Source organism: Aythya marila (genome assembly GCF_965140915.1).
Source record: "Aythya marila genome assembly, chromosome: 6".
NCBI lineage: Eukaryota > Metazoa > Chordata > Aves > Anseriformes > Anatidae > Aythya > Aythya marila.
The window spans coordinates 18826063-18841129 of NC_139047.1; the positions used below are offsets into that span (position 1 = coordinate 18826063).

At 36.6% G+C, this 15067-nt stretch overlaps 1 protein-coding gene across 5 annotated transcripts in view; it reads left to right on the top strand.

The window, feature by feature from the left end:
• TLK1 (tousled like kinase 1) overlaps positions 1 to 10255 on the top strand; it is a 65453-nt gene extending 55198 nt beyond the window's left edge. For all 5 annotated transcript variants that reach the window (XM_082763513.1, XM_082763514.1, XM_082763516.1 and 2 more), the window contains 7 exons: positions 84 to 175; positions 262 to 351; positions 1130 to 1299; positions 2397 to 2532; positions 4948 to 5059; positions 5347 to 5454; positions 8474 to 10255. In XM_082763513.1, the coding sequence (XP_082619639.1) occupies positions 84 to 175; positions 262 to 351; positions 1130 to 1299; positions 2397 to 2532; positions 4948 to 5059; positions 5347 to 5454; positions 8474 to 8650 (885 nt within the window). In that variant the 3' untranslated portion in view covers positions 8651 to 10255. The remainder of the gene's footprint in view (positions 1 to 83; positions 176 to 261; positions 352 to 1129; positions 1300 to 2396; positions 2533 to 4947; positions 5060 to 5346; positions 5455 to 8473) is intronic.
• The last annotated feature ends 4812 nt before the right edge of the window (positions 10256 to 15067 follow it).

A 15067-nucleotide genomic window follows, 5' to 3' on the forward strand; every position in this document is an offset into this window, starting at 1 on the left:
AGAATTACGTGACAGTTTTTTTCCTTTCTGTTGGGTGTTATTTTTGGTTATAACTTTCCCATATTTGTGGGTTTCTTTTTTAGGCTTTTGATCTTTATGAACAAAGATATGCTGCTGTGAAGATTCACCAGCTTAACAAAAGCTGGAGAGATGAAAAGAAAGAAAACTACCACAAGTAAATATTAATGACTTACGCTTCATATGTTAAATTGAATAGCGTTTTATTGATTGTGGAAGATTAATGTATCCATCTTCTTTTAGACATGCCTGCAGAGAGTATAGAATACACAAAGAACTGGATCACCCCCGGATAGTTAAACTATATGACTACTTCTCCTTGGATACAGATACGTACGTACATGAAATAAGTATTTCCTAAAAATTGACAAGGATTGTTACTTTGTATAAACAGAAATGAAGAATATTTGAACAAAAAGAATATGTTCTTGCTTTCAGCCAAAATGTTTAGGGTTTTCTTAGGGTGATGTCAAAAAACAAACAAAAACAACAAATGAAAAAACAACATGAGTTTCAGAATTTTGTATCGGATAAATATTGCAGACCTTCTATAAAGTGATGTAAACACCGTTTTGTAACACCTGACTAGCAAACTCTACAGGGTGTTCAGAGGATGAAAGGGAATATACAGTGTTGTAATGCTTTTGGGCAGAGCAAGGGCTGCTGGAGGGCAGCCCGGAAATGCTGTAGCTTAAGTTTCCAAGACTAGATACCATCAGGAGCCTTGGTAGCCTAAGTGTGGCCAATGGTCACTGGGCATGAAATTTTGTGTCACAATAATGAATATATCTTTTCTACAGAGACATATGACTGCATAAATAAGTGTGAGTTGGGTTGGTAGGGGTTTTCTGTTTGTTTTGTTTTGTTTTTCATACTTTATCTCTCTCTTTAGTAGGGAAGCATTTTCCTGTTTGGTGAATATGAATGTTCTGATTGATGTCAGGTTTCATAAGCTAATGGTTATGCCTTGTGTTTTACTAACGATTTCACTCATATAGTTTAATATTCAGGCAGCCGTTGTTAAGCTTGTCCATATCAAACTAGGTTGTCATATCTCTGATCTTGTAGTTTGATACATCATTTAATTTTGTCTCTCTAAATTCTGCCCTAGGTTTTGCACGGTGTTAGAATACTGTGAAGGCAATGACTTGGATTTCTATCTCAAGCAACATAAATTGATGTCAGAGAAGGAAGCTAGGTCCATTGTAATGCAAATAGTAAATGCACTACGGTATCTCAATGAGATCAAGCCCCCTATTATACACTATGATCTTAAACCAGGTAAATGAGGAATGATAAAATTGAAAATGTCAGCCCCTTTTTTATCCTTATTTTATTTGTAATTCATGATTGAAAATACCAAAATTATCTTCTGTGTATCAGGTTTATTTTAGTCAACTGAAAAACGGGTATTTCTCTTTCTGATTTTATTGTAAAAATCAAATGCCTTTTCTTTAGAAAAATGTCTGTAATAACTTTTCTCCCTTGTATTATTTTGATTTCACTTTGTAGGAAAAAATCATAGACCACATAGATACGTACATAAGCATTTACAATGTAAGCAGATAAGATCATTAATTGGCTCAGTCCTGTCTGATCATGGTGTAATGCTGATTTGTAAATAATTTTTCCCTTATGTATTTCTTAGCCTGTAAAGGATTAAAACAAGTAATCACTTTCTGCAGCTGAGGATAAGCATTTCCAACCAGGACTTTACGGAACTTTTTTTTTTTTTTTTTTTTTTTTTTTTTTTTTTTTTAACGTTGGGTCTAGTAGTGCCAGGCTGTTTGCTTGCTACTATGTAGTAAGTTGTTCGTATAGATTTCTATTATGGAATAATAGATTTCATATTATGGCATTGTACCAAATGTATTCTTAGTCTCCTTATTTTTTGTTCTCTTTTTAGAGGAACCTCATCAAATAACTTCTGTGTCAAGAAATTGCTGTACAACTCTAACACATGGAGTTAGATTCTTAGCACATTATTACAATAATGTTTTGGCACTATTTTGTGTCATACGCAAACCCTGAAATGTGTAGGGTAGGATTTGTTTTGCACAGAAAAATATGCAACTTCATTATGACTAGTATACTGCTACACTTTGCTGTTTCCTCGGTGTCCAGCTAGCTCCCGGTTGAGGGAGCCATTTCAGATGATGATGATAACATAGAGAGTTCTTGAGACTGCACTAAAATGTGTCATAGTCAAGTCAGTCTAGACCTGAGAATATACAAATGATGTAAAGTTGTCACTGACCCCTCATTAAGTTGAATGTTCCTGAGAATTGAGTGTAGTTTTAAAAATTAAGCATTCTGATAGCTTTTTTTTTTGAGCTTTATAAAAAAGTGAAACAACTTTTTTTCCTCCCCCTGTTTAGGTAATATCCTTCTTGTAGATGGAACAGCGTGTGGAGAAATAAAAATTACTGATTTTGGTCTGTCCAAAATAATGGATGATGATAGCTACGGTGTGGATGGAATGGATTTAACTTCCCAGGGAGCAGGAACTTATTGGTAATGCCTGGTTTGATTTTATTGTTCAGACTCTGGGTCATTGTTCAGACTTAAGAAATGGTTTCATAGCTAATTCCTATAGATAGCTAGGATTAAAAATACTCACATGGGTGACAAAGATTCTTACGCAGTACAGTGGATCTTGATATTCTCAAATAAGACAGGATGATGCCGTAAGTATATATACAATGTGGAAAAGATCTCTGTGATTGATAATATGGTTTTCCAGAAGAAGCAGGTGTTTAATCTTTGGCTGCAGGTGGTTGAAGACGTTTGACAGAGCTGTGATGATTAAGTGTGGGTGCTTAGTCTTTGGAAATCTTAGAGCAGGGATTACCAGAAGGTAATGTCCTTAGGACAAAAGAGCATTTACTCTTTCATCCTAAAGGTTAATGAGAGCTCAGCAGCTGTGACTTGTTTTCTGTGTACCCACATGCTTATCCCAAAACCTGAAATTTTGGAGCTGCCTAGAGAATAGGAATGACAAAAAAAAACATTTTGTTGCTTACAGAAAAGCTGTTGTTTGAATTCACTTTCTGAAGATGCACCTTCTTTTTTGGCACAGTAGCTCTTTGGGCCTGAGTGCATGGTGGTTGTGTCAGGGTGACTGAAGTAGAAAGCCTACATAGACCATGTTATTAGTTTGTGAATTCATTTGCTCTTTTTCTCCTTGTTTCTGCCTGTAGCAAGAATACAGTCTGAAGCTGAAACCTAACTGTAAACAGAGAAGCCAGTGTCGTTCCTCTTTAATATTGCATTTTTCCCATATTTGAAAGTTGTACATAACATTTTTTCTATTTTCCTTCAGAATTTTTAGGAAAAAAAACGCATACTCGTTCAGTAACTAAAATGTGTATGTGCTGTGAAAAGACAATTATTTAAGTTAAAGCATTTTGGAAGTGTTACACTGTTTTGCTATTTTCCTTAATATTCCACCTACTTTAACGTTAAGTATTTAACTGTAGGAACACGATTCAAAAATTTTGTCTGTTGGATTTCATCTAAAATAACACATGCACTGGCAATGCTGTGAACTGGGAGATCAAAAATGGTCTTTGAGCATTATGGATTTGTGATGAATCACTTTTTATGAGCCCAAAATCTTCGTTAAGGAAAGTTTTGAGTGAGTTAGATGTGGGAATCTGTATGTGTAAAACCAATCACACAAATTTAGTAGTATAGTACTGGGAAATACTTTCAGTCATTGGGTCCAGTTACCTCTCCTTCCAAGTAGTCAGGTCACATAATATATTCTGTAAACTTAGTCGTTTGTATTGAATTTAGTGCTTTGTCCCCAGTAATCTGATTTGAAGTCTGTTCTGTAACCTCAGTTTTATGATAATTAGAAACCTAATCTTCTAATTTACAGCCTGTGTTTACTTGTAGCCAGTTTATACTTGTTTGTTCCTGCACCAACAGTGTTCTCCTCTGAAATAGGTTGTTTCCCTTCCTGATAGAGTAATTGCTCTATTGTGTTTTTATATTCTTTGGTTTTTCTCTGAGTTGGAGGCTTTCCATCTTCAGATCATCTCATTAGTTTTTCTCTGCACTTGAATCAATTCAAGACCATCTTCTTTTAATGTTACAATCAGAATTGCACACTAGTATTCCAGAATAGATTTTGTGATGTTGTGTGAAGTTCATATTCATGTTGCATTCTTGTCTCATCTTTCTGCTTATTTCCATTTTCACAACCATTCCTTCAAGATTTTTTCTAAAAACTTACATGCTGTTGATGAAAGAATGTTTGGTCTGTAATTGTTGTAATAGGTTTTTAAGCATTTTTAAATTTTGAATATTACAGTCATTAATATTTAACTGCCCTCAGCTTGATAATTTGGAAGATTTATTTGTTTTTTAAAGGAGAATCCATTTCACTAGTTCTTTCCTAATTCAGAGATGGCATAGGAACTTACTCAACTTTCAGCCTTTTTAATATGGCTTCATGCAGATTGTAAGAATGGAAGTAAGTGACCTTTGTCTACCATATACCTCTCTGATTAATGTCATCATTCTTACTGAAAACTTAGGTAAAGTATCTTTGAAGCCACATGTATGTTAGCTATGATTCCTACGCAGGCCTTGCTGTAATATGCCCTGTATAGCTTTCATTTTTTCTCATGCTGAAAGAGGAAGAAGGCATATATTTAACGTAGGATCCCAATACTTGAAAAACAAATGATGATTAGTGGTTTAGGTAAAGAATAGGCCCTCTGTTTGAAAGACTATGCAAAAAATTGTAACATCAGTTCTGAAGGGTGTGTGAAGTGTTGGAATGAGATCATAAGGTAACTGTACAGTTGTCAAAAAATCAGAGGTGGTATATGAAGCATTTGTAGAATCTGATATTTGAACAAGTTCTAGTGATTGCATACATGTACTTGCTGACATTTAGGCACATACTTTGTTTTTCAGGTACTTGCCTCCAGAGTGTTTTGTAGTTGGCAAAGAGCCACCAAAGATTTCTAATAAGGTTGATGTATGGTCAGTTGGAGTAATCTTTTTCCAGTGTCTTTATGGTAGAAAGGTAAGTAAAACATTGCTTGAAAATCTTAAAGCTTTAGTGTAAAATGGCTGTTTCCAGTAGACTTTGAACAACGGTTATAAAGATGTGAATCTATACAGAAAATGACTTGTAGTTTTATCTGGCATGCATTAATATTCTAAGAAATGTAGAAAATTTTGACTTGAACTTTTTAATTTTAGAAATGGTTAGAAATTTATATAACCACTGTAACAACTTACTGTGGTATAAATATTTATGAATCAAAATAGTTGGATATTCATGCAGAAAATCCTGTGCTTATTTTTCAGCCATTTGGCCATAATCAATCACAGCAAGATATCTTACAAGAAAATACAATATTAAAAGCCACAGAAGTTCAGTTCCCTGTCAAACCTGTTGTAAGCAATGAAGCCAAGGTAAGGTTTCATACAATTGCAGGGTAACGGTTAAAACCTGTCACTTATTTTTGAGGATTCAGCTATAACACCGCTCTTAAGTAAAGAATGCTCTGGGGTACAGTAATTAAATATATAGCAAACTATACTGGAGAACTAATATTTTCATGTTTTAATTTCATCAAACTTATTTTAAGAATTCTTAACATTTTGTCTTGAAAGCAAGACCTTACAATCCAATTTTTTCTTGTGAAGTAGACATTCTCTAAAATCACCTGCTTTGCTTTTTTGCAGAGGACCTTAACTGTCTCACTAAAAGTTCTTAAGAAATACTTCTGCAAATAGTAGAAAGCTCTTTCTGAAAATAGTGAATGTTTATTCTCCCCAGCCTTACTGGCTTAAAGAATTATTTGACTACTGAATACCTGGAGAGTGTGCCTGCCAACATTCTTCCCCTTGAAAGGTCATAGTATGTGTATACCAACTTAAATCTGAGTTTAGAAACACAAAATCTTGCAATTAAAAATATTTCAATGATGATTTGAGAAAGAAGACTAATTAAATAAATAGTTGAACAGCCTTAACAGTATGGATGGCAATATTTTCTGTATTTGATAATATTTTTGTTTTGAAAAATTTGTAGTATCAAACTCATATGTACAGACTAGCCATTAAAAGAACAGATTAATATGTTTTCCAAAACGGCTACCGTGAGTATCTATAACAAACCCAATTCTGTGAATACGGAGTAAAGCATTATATATGAGTTGTTTGTAAAACTGTCCTGATTTCTAAAAAACTAGTGGACATATGCAAAAGTGATTCTTTCATTGGGAGGGGAAGAAAACAAAAAAAGAATTAAAAAAAAAAAAAAGCCAGATTAGTATTTTTTATATATATATATATTATAATAGATATAATACTATGGTTTGGGACACAAGCTGCAAAGAATTTAGGGATGTTAAGATAATTCAGCTTCTCAAGATTAAACCGAACGAAAACACAGCTCTAGATGAGGTAGGTTTCCCAAAATAATAGGTCATTTCAGTTCATAAACCTATTATTAAAAATTGTGGTATGTTTATGATTAATATATTTTCTAGAAGTAGTTCGAGTTGAAGTTAGGATTGTGAAAATTTGTTTGAAGAACTAGTTTTTCCTGTGTTTGTGTGTGCGTGTTTTGTTTGGTTTTTGGTTGATTTTTTTTTTTTTTTTGATTGATTGATTTCACTTTTGGGAAGTTTTTTCACCTCGTGTCTCTTACAACACAGTTGTAAGTGACAGACAAGCATAGTATAACTGATACCATTACATCCTAGTGGCTTACATCTCTGTCTTTTAACTCTGCATTTTTTGTTATTAGTAGTGCTTTTGTAGAGGATGTCAGGAGAAACTAGACAATTCAGCATGGTTCTCATAGAATTAATGACTTATTTTACATCCTTTGTGTTCCATGTTCTGTTTGTTTGAAAAAAAGAGTAAAAGTAGAGAACATTTAAAGTTTATTAACACTGTCATGATAGCTGTAAAAGAGAGGGAAATGTTTAATCTCTGGTGGAAATACTATAAGACAATTTCAGACCGACTTGTAAATTTGAACTGTTCATGATGACTGTGCAGAATCTAAATTGTCTCTTGGATTTATAGGCCTTGTAGTTGGAAAAGAACAACTTCTAAACTGAAATTTTGATTTGGAAAATATGGGTATTAAATAAATATGGAATCTGAAATGACACAGATTTTTCAGACTGTCCTTTGATCCTTGTTACTTTTTCTTATTTTGTACAGTGTTCTGCTTTACATTACAGTAATACCTGCAGTGCCACAGAAGTGTTAAGTATTCTATGAAAATTTTAGAAACAAAATGTTAACCTGAGAACCTTGCAAGTAATTGTTAACAGCTCATTTGATAGGGATTAATTAAGAAGCGATTGATTAAAATCCATAATGTCCAAGAATGTGTGAATATATGTTAAGATGTGTATGATTTTTATTTTTTAACTTATTCATGCTGGATATGGAAGTGCTTGAAGTAAATTCTATCAGGATTCTTTGGAACATATATGAGAGATGAGTTTTCGTTTAATCATCAAGTTTTAATTGGAGCGAAGAACAAACAACTGAACAGATTTATCAAGAAAAGATATGTAATTCTTTTCAATTAAGTTCTAAATTAAGTAATGATGTGCTAATCAGTTCTGTAGCAATAAAAAGGATTTTCTATCATTAAATGTTGAAGCCCAAGTTCCCAAGTGACTGAATGTTCTGTATGTACTAGACATGAGACTTGACAGAAACTTTCATCGTAAAATAATTGACTGACATTGTATGGGCCTACATGAAGGATAGTATATTGTCTCAAGAGCATTCTTGAAACTAGAAGATTTTTTTCAATTCATCTGGTTTAAAATATAGAATTGAGTGTTCTCTCGCAGAGAAGTTCCAGCTAGGTACTGATTTCATAAATAGTCTATTGGTTATTTAATACCAATTGAATGTGGCAACAACCGCTGTCAAAATTCACATTTTTGCTGCATTCAGTCATGGCGCACGAAAATGCCTTTTTCCAAGGGCAAGCTAAAGCACTGAAGTTTTGTCCTGCATCTTCCATCTAGTCTTCATCTACTGCATTGCTGAATGGTTTAAGAAGTTCTGTGGAGCTCCTTTATACTTTTTCAATCCTCTGACATTTGCTTTTAGCTTTAACTAAGCTGTTCAGGGATAACACATGCAGAATTCTCACTGTGTGAGCTGCTAACATTTTACTTGTAAATGTAGTTCCTGTTTTTTTTGTCTGAACATGGAAATACATATTTGAAGTGTGATTATTTTAAGCCAATTAGGCTTTTTTTTTTCTGCTGCAACATACTCTGTTTTTCATTGGATTCAGTAGTGAAATGTTAGGCTGTCTTTGAACTGAATTATGTAAGAACAAAAGATAATATTCAAAACTAGTTTATCTGTGAGGACATGTTTCTTTGCTTGTAAGCAGATGTAATTATTTGGAATGGTATTGTAATTTTTTATATTCCTTTTCTAGGCCTTTATCAGACGCTGCTTAGCATACCGAAAAGAAGATAGATTTGATGTCCATCAGCTGGCTAATGATCCTTATCTTCTGCCTCATATGAGGAGATCAAATTCTTCAGGAAACTTGCATATGACTGGGCTAGCAGCATCCCCTACACCACCTACTTCAAGCATTATTTCGTACTGAAATTTCTCCATTTGAGGAATGGCATGATACCTTTGTGTAGTTTCCAGATGCAGACTTGAGCTTGAGAGCATTTGAGTGTTTTTACGCAGGACAAGTTTGATAACTGTGTTTTCAGACAGAAGTCCTCCTACATAGTGTCATTTGTATGATTGGAATGGATCATGGACTGTGAATAAATGTACCCTTCAGAGAATAACCTTTAAACATTGAAGGATGACACTGCCTGTTGCACACTAACAGGTATACTGTGTTTAAGACTGAAGAAAAGGTTTTTAGTTTTTTTCTGGGGAACATTGTAAATAATCTTTTTAATACTTAAAGTACATTTGGTTGATACTGGAAAGTTCTAACAGGAAGGGTAGTTTTTCATTATTTAAATTAAAAAAGAAAAGAAGGTAATGAGCAAATTTAAAAACACAGGAGAAAAATCTGTGCCTGGTTATAAACTAAACAAACTGCCATGTATCCAAGACATTGATCTTTTGAAACCAAAGTAAGAAGTGCAGGAAGGTCAAAGCTATGTTCTATATCGGATTCTTCAGATAAAATTATAGTATTTTTATTTGGCAGCTCAGGCTTGTACCTCCAAAAATGTGTTGTTCTTTCACAGAATTTTGATTGGAAGGTGATAGGGAATTCCCGGTACTTATTTCTCAGATAGGTTGCTAATTTTGAAATAGACTCAGTTTTCTAAAAATACTATACTTGCTGTGGTATTGAAACTTGTGAAATTTTTCCAGGCCTCTGATAAAAGCAAGCAACAGTATGAAACCAAATGCAAACAGGTCATGTATAATGTTCTATGCAGGAATAATGATAAATTCCCTTCTAGCTCTATTGTAAATTGTTGTACAGATGTCACATTTTCAGTTAAATTTCAGCAACTTATTCCTGTACAAATGTTTAAAGTATGGCTTTTTCTAATTGGATATTGTATTTTTTTTAAGTCTCCCTCAAAGCGCTTTTAATTGCTGCTAAACGATGTTGCTTTTACTTTCGCAAAAGAATCAAATGACCTCCTTAAGGTGCAAGTCAACTGTACGTTATAGAGAGACTGAGTAGGTAATTTGTTAACAATCAAGGCATGTAAAACAGATCTGTGTTGGCAATATACAGTACAGTTCTTTAAGTCAGTTTATTGCGCTCTTAACCTGTCGAGCGCATCAATACTAGATGTAGAAGTTGCTCATGGCTATTCTCTATTTCTGAAAGTTCCTATCAACAAGGAAATGTTTCTTGTGGCTTGTACAGATATTTTAAAATGTGAAACATTTTCTAACTGCCTTGTATGGTAGAAATTTATTTTTCAGAACAGCATATCTCTCTCCCATTTGCTATTCTTTTTACTGTCCCATTCTGGATGCTGAATACCTATATGTAATTTTGTCCATGTTTCAGAAAAAGGAGGCTGTATTACCACAGGTTTTCATTTAGTATTGTACAGTTAAACTGTTGCTCTTGTTTCTGATGTTGCAAGCCATTTTGTTTTCATTGTATATAAAGAAACATTAACTGTCTCTTTAAGATGCTGCTGAAATTGTAGAGAATGTAGCCAAAACAGTAATAAACAATGACAGTTGAAATTTCAAGGTTTTCATTGTATGTTTTTGCATTTCAACAAAGGGCAAATCGGTTTACCATATCACTGAGCTACGTTTAGCTATTAAAAGCAGTCTCTCTTCAATTACAAAGGGCTAATAATAGAATAATTCATTCAAGTAATGTTAGGGCTGAAAGGGGAGAATTCCATAAAACTTCAGGCATCTGTCATAATGAAGTAACCAATGCATTATTTCATTGACTAGACCTCACAAAAACAATGTCAAGTATTTCAGTAGGTCTTTATGGATTTTTTTAACCATAGGATAAAGTTAGACTCAATGACATGTACTGCCTTCACATTACACCGGAGTGCTGGGACTGCACCCTTTTCATCATCTACAGGGTGAAACCAAGGAGTCTTTTGCTGCATTGTCAAAGTGCAGGGTTCAAGAAATGTGCTATAGCTGCACACTTATGTGAGATTTCATTACTTCTTACTCTGCATGTGTCAATCTCAGAAGTTAAAGACTATTTTGCCTAAGGAAAAATGAAGGATTGTGTTAACTGTATATTTATTTAACTGGAATGTATTGTGGTAACATCTAGTTTATTGAAGTTCAGCAGTATGTTAGAGAACTGCTTAAGTAACTAAAAATTGTATAGCTACCTAAAGATAAGGGAGATTATGCATTGTACGTGCAGACTTGTTTTTCTTGTTAGCATCTGGGAATATAGCCTGTTGTGGCTGAATACATGACACTCCAGCTTGACAAGTACATACTTCTGAAATCTAAGCAGTCATATTTAGTAAGTTTCCCCATAGAAATAAATGAAAGAAGAGTCACCATCTCATCTTTTGAAAGAAAGTTGCAAGATTTTTGCCTCCAAAGAACACAGTCGTGTTTGTGTACAATACCATCAATAAAAGTTTTGTATTCCCATGTAGAGTCACTCTTTGATCACAAGAAGATGTCCAAGTTAGAGTCTTCAATGCCTAAGATTTGGCAATTTGTGTTTGGGATAGAAGTACCCCTGAGGCCGAATCTAAAGGCCTGAATTACTGCAGGTTGTCAAGAAACGCTGATCCGCTTTAGGTAGTCCATGGTATTAGTAATTTAGTCTATATTTCATGTGTATTTTACTGATTTCATCACACACCATCCACTGCTGTATTTCCTAAACACACCACTGATGTAGCATCAGGTAGATGAGGAATTAAGTTAAACTTCATCAGTTTTTATTGAATTATTGAGTCTTGGAATTAAAAGGTTTATTTTCTTTTATACTCACAAATACTTCAAAATGTCTACATTTACTGAAAGATGCTAAAAGCCTATGTTGCTATACTGTATAAACACCCATGTATGAAACAGAAGTGACTGCAAGAGAAATTCTGCATTTTTAACTATGATTATAGTCCTACAGGTCGTTGCAGCCGCAGTTAACAATGGTTGGCTTGTTTCTTTAAAACAACCATGTTTTGGCACTATTCTATTTGTGTTTGTACTGAAATTGTTCAAATCTTACTGTGGAACATTATTCACCCTTAACTTGGTCTATGCTGGCTGTTGATAGATGCAGCTTTCCGAGAGGCTAGTTAATACTTGAATTTTCAGAAAAGTGCTTTTAACTCTAGCAAGAAGATGGGAAGGGTGTTGTGTTGCTGGCCAGCTGCCCAAGTGCTATTGACCACACACACCGCAGCTATGAGCAAACTGCTGCATAATTAGAAAAGCTTTCAAAAGCCCACAAAGCCACCAGCCCTCTCAGTATGCGAGTCACGGGTGTGTGAGGCACAGTGCCGCTGCCCGTGCCACGCAGCTTGGTGGGGGGTGCAGGGCACTGCTGGGACCCTGCATGGAAGCTGGGAATTCAAGTGGATGACTGGCTAGGTGGTGTTTTGAGACCCGGAAAAAGAAAATATGCCTTGAGTCTTGAGACATCCCAGGAGATCCTGATCCTACTTTGCCATCTCCATGATTATGGGAAAACGCAAATCTAAGGCAGGAGAGCAAGAAGGAATCGCTGTTTATAACCAACCCATGTCAGTGCCACCGGGCTTTACGTCTTGTGTCTCCCCTGCCCACAAGCTGAGGAGTACAATTTAAATTACTTGAAGACTTTCCTTCCCCGTTGCACTATTGTGGGCTGAGCGGCCCTGAGCAGGGTGCTGAGGGCAGACCTGTATCTGCAGGCCACACCTATCTCCCCCAGCCTGTGCAGCTCTCTCAGCCAGTCAGGTTGGGGCACATTGTGTCTGGGGAGTGTGTACAGGGCCCCGCTGGTGCTCTGCTCCAGCTCTGCTCCCAGCTGCAGCTCTGCTGGGGACAAATCTGCTCCTGCCAGGGCACAAGGCCCACCATGCCCACCAGGCCAGGTGGCAGCTGCCGCCATTTTGTTGAACTGCTGCTGGGGGAAGTGGCAGCCACCAAAATGGTGGGTGTCTCTGGGACATTTATTTCTCCTCAGAGGGCCCTGGGACTTGCTGGTCTACTCCAAAAACAGGTAATTTTGTTGGAAAGGGTGCCCAGGGGGGCTGTCTGGTGGGGAGGCCTGGGCAGGGTGTCAGGAGCTGGGACAGATGCAAAATTTGGAGGCTTCCAATGTCAGTGCCTAAAACACTTTGTTCTCTCACTTGCTGTTGTATTTTCAAAGATACTTTATTTGTGTATCAACTGCTGTCAGAAGAGAGAGACTGGTTTCATAAACTAGTGGTGTCTTGCTATGTGGGACTGAGGGTGTTTCACTGTTGCAGGCCCACTTTCTGTTAGGCCTCCCAGACCACCATGTCTGTGCTCAGTCACCAAGCCCGGGTATGCCACATTTTTGTAGTCCCAGCATTATCCTGTCATGGACTTCGGGCCATAAACAGCCCTCCTGAGGCCGGCTCCCTGAAGGCCAGTACCAGCAGTGCCATGTTCCTGTCACCACAGACTGACTGAGGGAGCACAACATGGCTGACAAGCCCGGTGCCACATGCCGGCTGCCTGGACGGCCAGGAGGCACGGGCAGCAGGGCTGTGTGGGCCTCAACACAGACCAGGCAAGGGACCTGAAAAACTCTCTGAGGTACATCCTGACAAATTTGTCTACCCAATTCTTAATGATAGCTGTCAGTGGAGAGTACCCCACCAGGAAACTCCATCTTTTCTTCATAACCTTTTTCTTGCTGCTTATTAGGCCTATTAGTTTCTGTCCTATGTATGCTGTGAAGAACAGTTCCCTGTCATGCTGCTAATATATATGCAGATGATTATTTTTTTGTTTGTTTGTTTGTTTGTTTTTTCTCAGTTTCCTGGTTATTGTGTTTTTAATGTAAGACTTCAAGGCCAAAAATTAGTTTGGTAATAGATTTTGACTACTTGAAAGGATAGATTGCAGCCTAAGCAACTATGTGACCATAAGGTACCATTAGAAGCAGCATATAAATTGTTTATTGCTATTTTAACAGAATGAACAGTTAGTGATACAAACATAAAAAGATTTCAAACTGCCTGTTTCCAGCTTTCAGGTGTTTGTTGTTGTATGTGTCTCAGAGTGATACCTGAGGGGCTGGAAACATCTACTCCAAAACAGGATTCAGTTTGTAAAAAATCTGAAATGCTCTAATAATTGCCTGATGTCTGTCCTGCCTCAGCAAAGTTGCTGTTTTGCACTAGCCCAAAGGCCTTTTAATACTCAAGTTAGGTGCTGTGCTTGCTTACTTGGCTGTGGGTGAGAGAAATGACCCAAAATAACCCTTTTGTTTGGGGCAGAAACATGAATGTTTAACCGAGTGCTGATTTTGAGTTCAGACTTGCTCACCTAAGAGTGGCTTGCAACTTTCTTAGTTTTATTAATTAGGAATGTTAGTAGAGTAACTTCTGAAGGTGAACCTTTTCTCTTGGCCTGTCTCTTGTACTTGGGTGAGCAAATTGCCTTGATCTACTTTTCCATGGAGTTAAATGATGAAGGATTTGTGTCGAACATCTGCTTTGCTTTCTGTGCAGTCCCCATGTATTTCACTTTGAACTGAATGCAGGTTTTTTGAGCGTTCTCTGGAGTTAAGACTATTATCCTCTGAACAAGTGAGGCTCTTCCATTATTTATGTCACATATTCAACTCCTAAAAGAATGTCGGTAAAACTCCTGCTGTTGAAGAAATTAATTTTTTCTATTATTCTTAAGGTGTAAGTAATAGAGTGAGTCACCCTGTGATCTTTTTATTGTGCTATGCTTCACGAACCAGTAAAATTCTGTGTGTAAATGAAAGGAAAAGGTTTTCCCTAGAAATCTCATTTTATATCTAGTGTTTCTAGAGCTAATCAGGTATCATTAAGAAATTACATGATGTTTTAATTCAGAATCCATTTGTGCAAACCTGTGGCTGTCTTCCGTTCATTGTTAAAACACACGAGGACTTTCTGTTCTAAAAAGTGATGGAGATCAAAACATTTGCTGTAGCCTCAGAGGATGTGCTACCATCAGACCAGCAGGTCAGCTAGTAAAGGAAGGTGTTTGCCTGCCTTTGTGTGGAAGCTGGGCCACGATGTTAAGCAGCATGTGGCTCTGTGGTCTACTGAAACAAGCATTTCCCAGGCAGAGAATCCTGCCTCCTGAGCCCTGAGCCCAGTGCTGTTCCTGTAGATTGACAAATGTCTTTTCAGCATAAAACATCAGCAGTCCCTGGATATATCACCTTTGTGTTTGCTATTACTCATGGGAGTAATTCTGCTCATACACCAGGCTCGGATCGGTTTTGCACATGGCCTCTGGATGTGTATTCTTGTTACTTTCAGCACTGGGGCACACGGGGTGGCATAACTGCTCCCCTCACTGAGACCAGAAGGGAGTCCTCAGCAGAGCCAGGGACTTCAGTAAGATCTGAGAACATCTA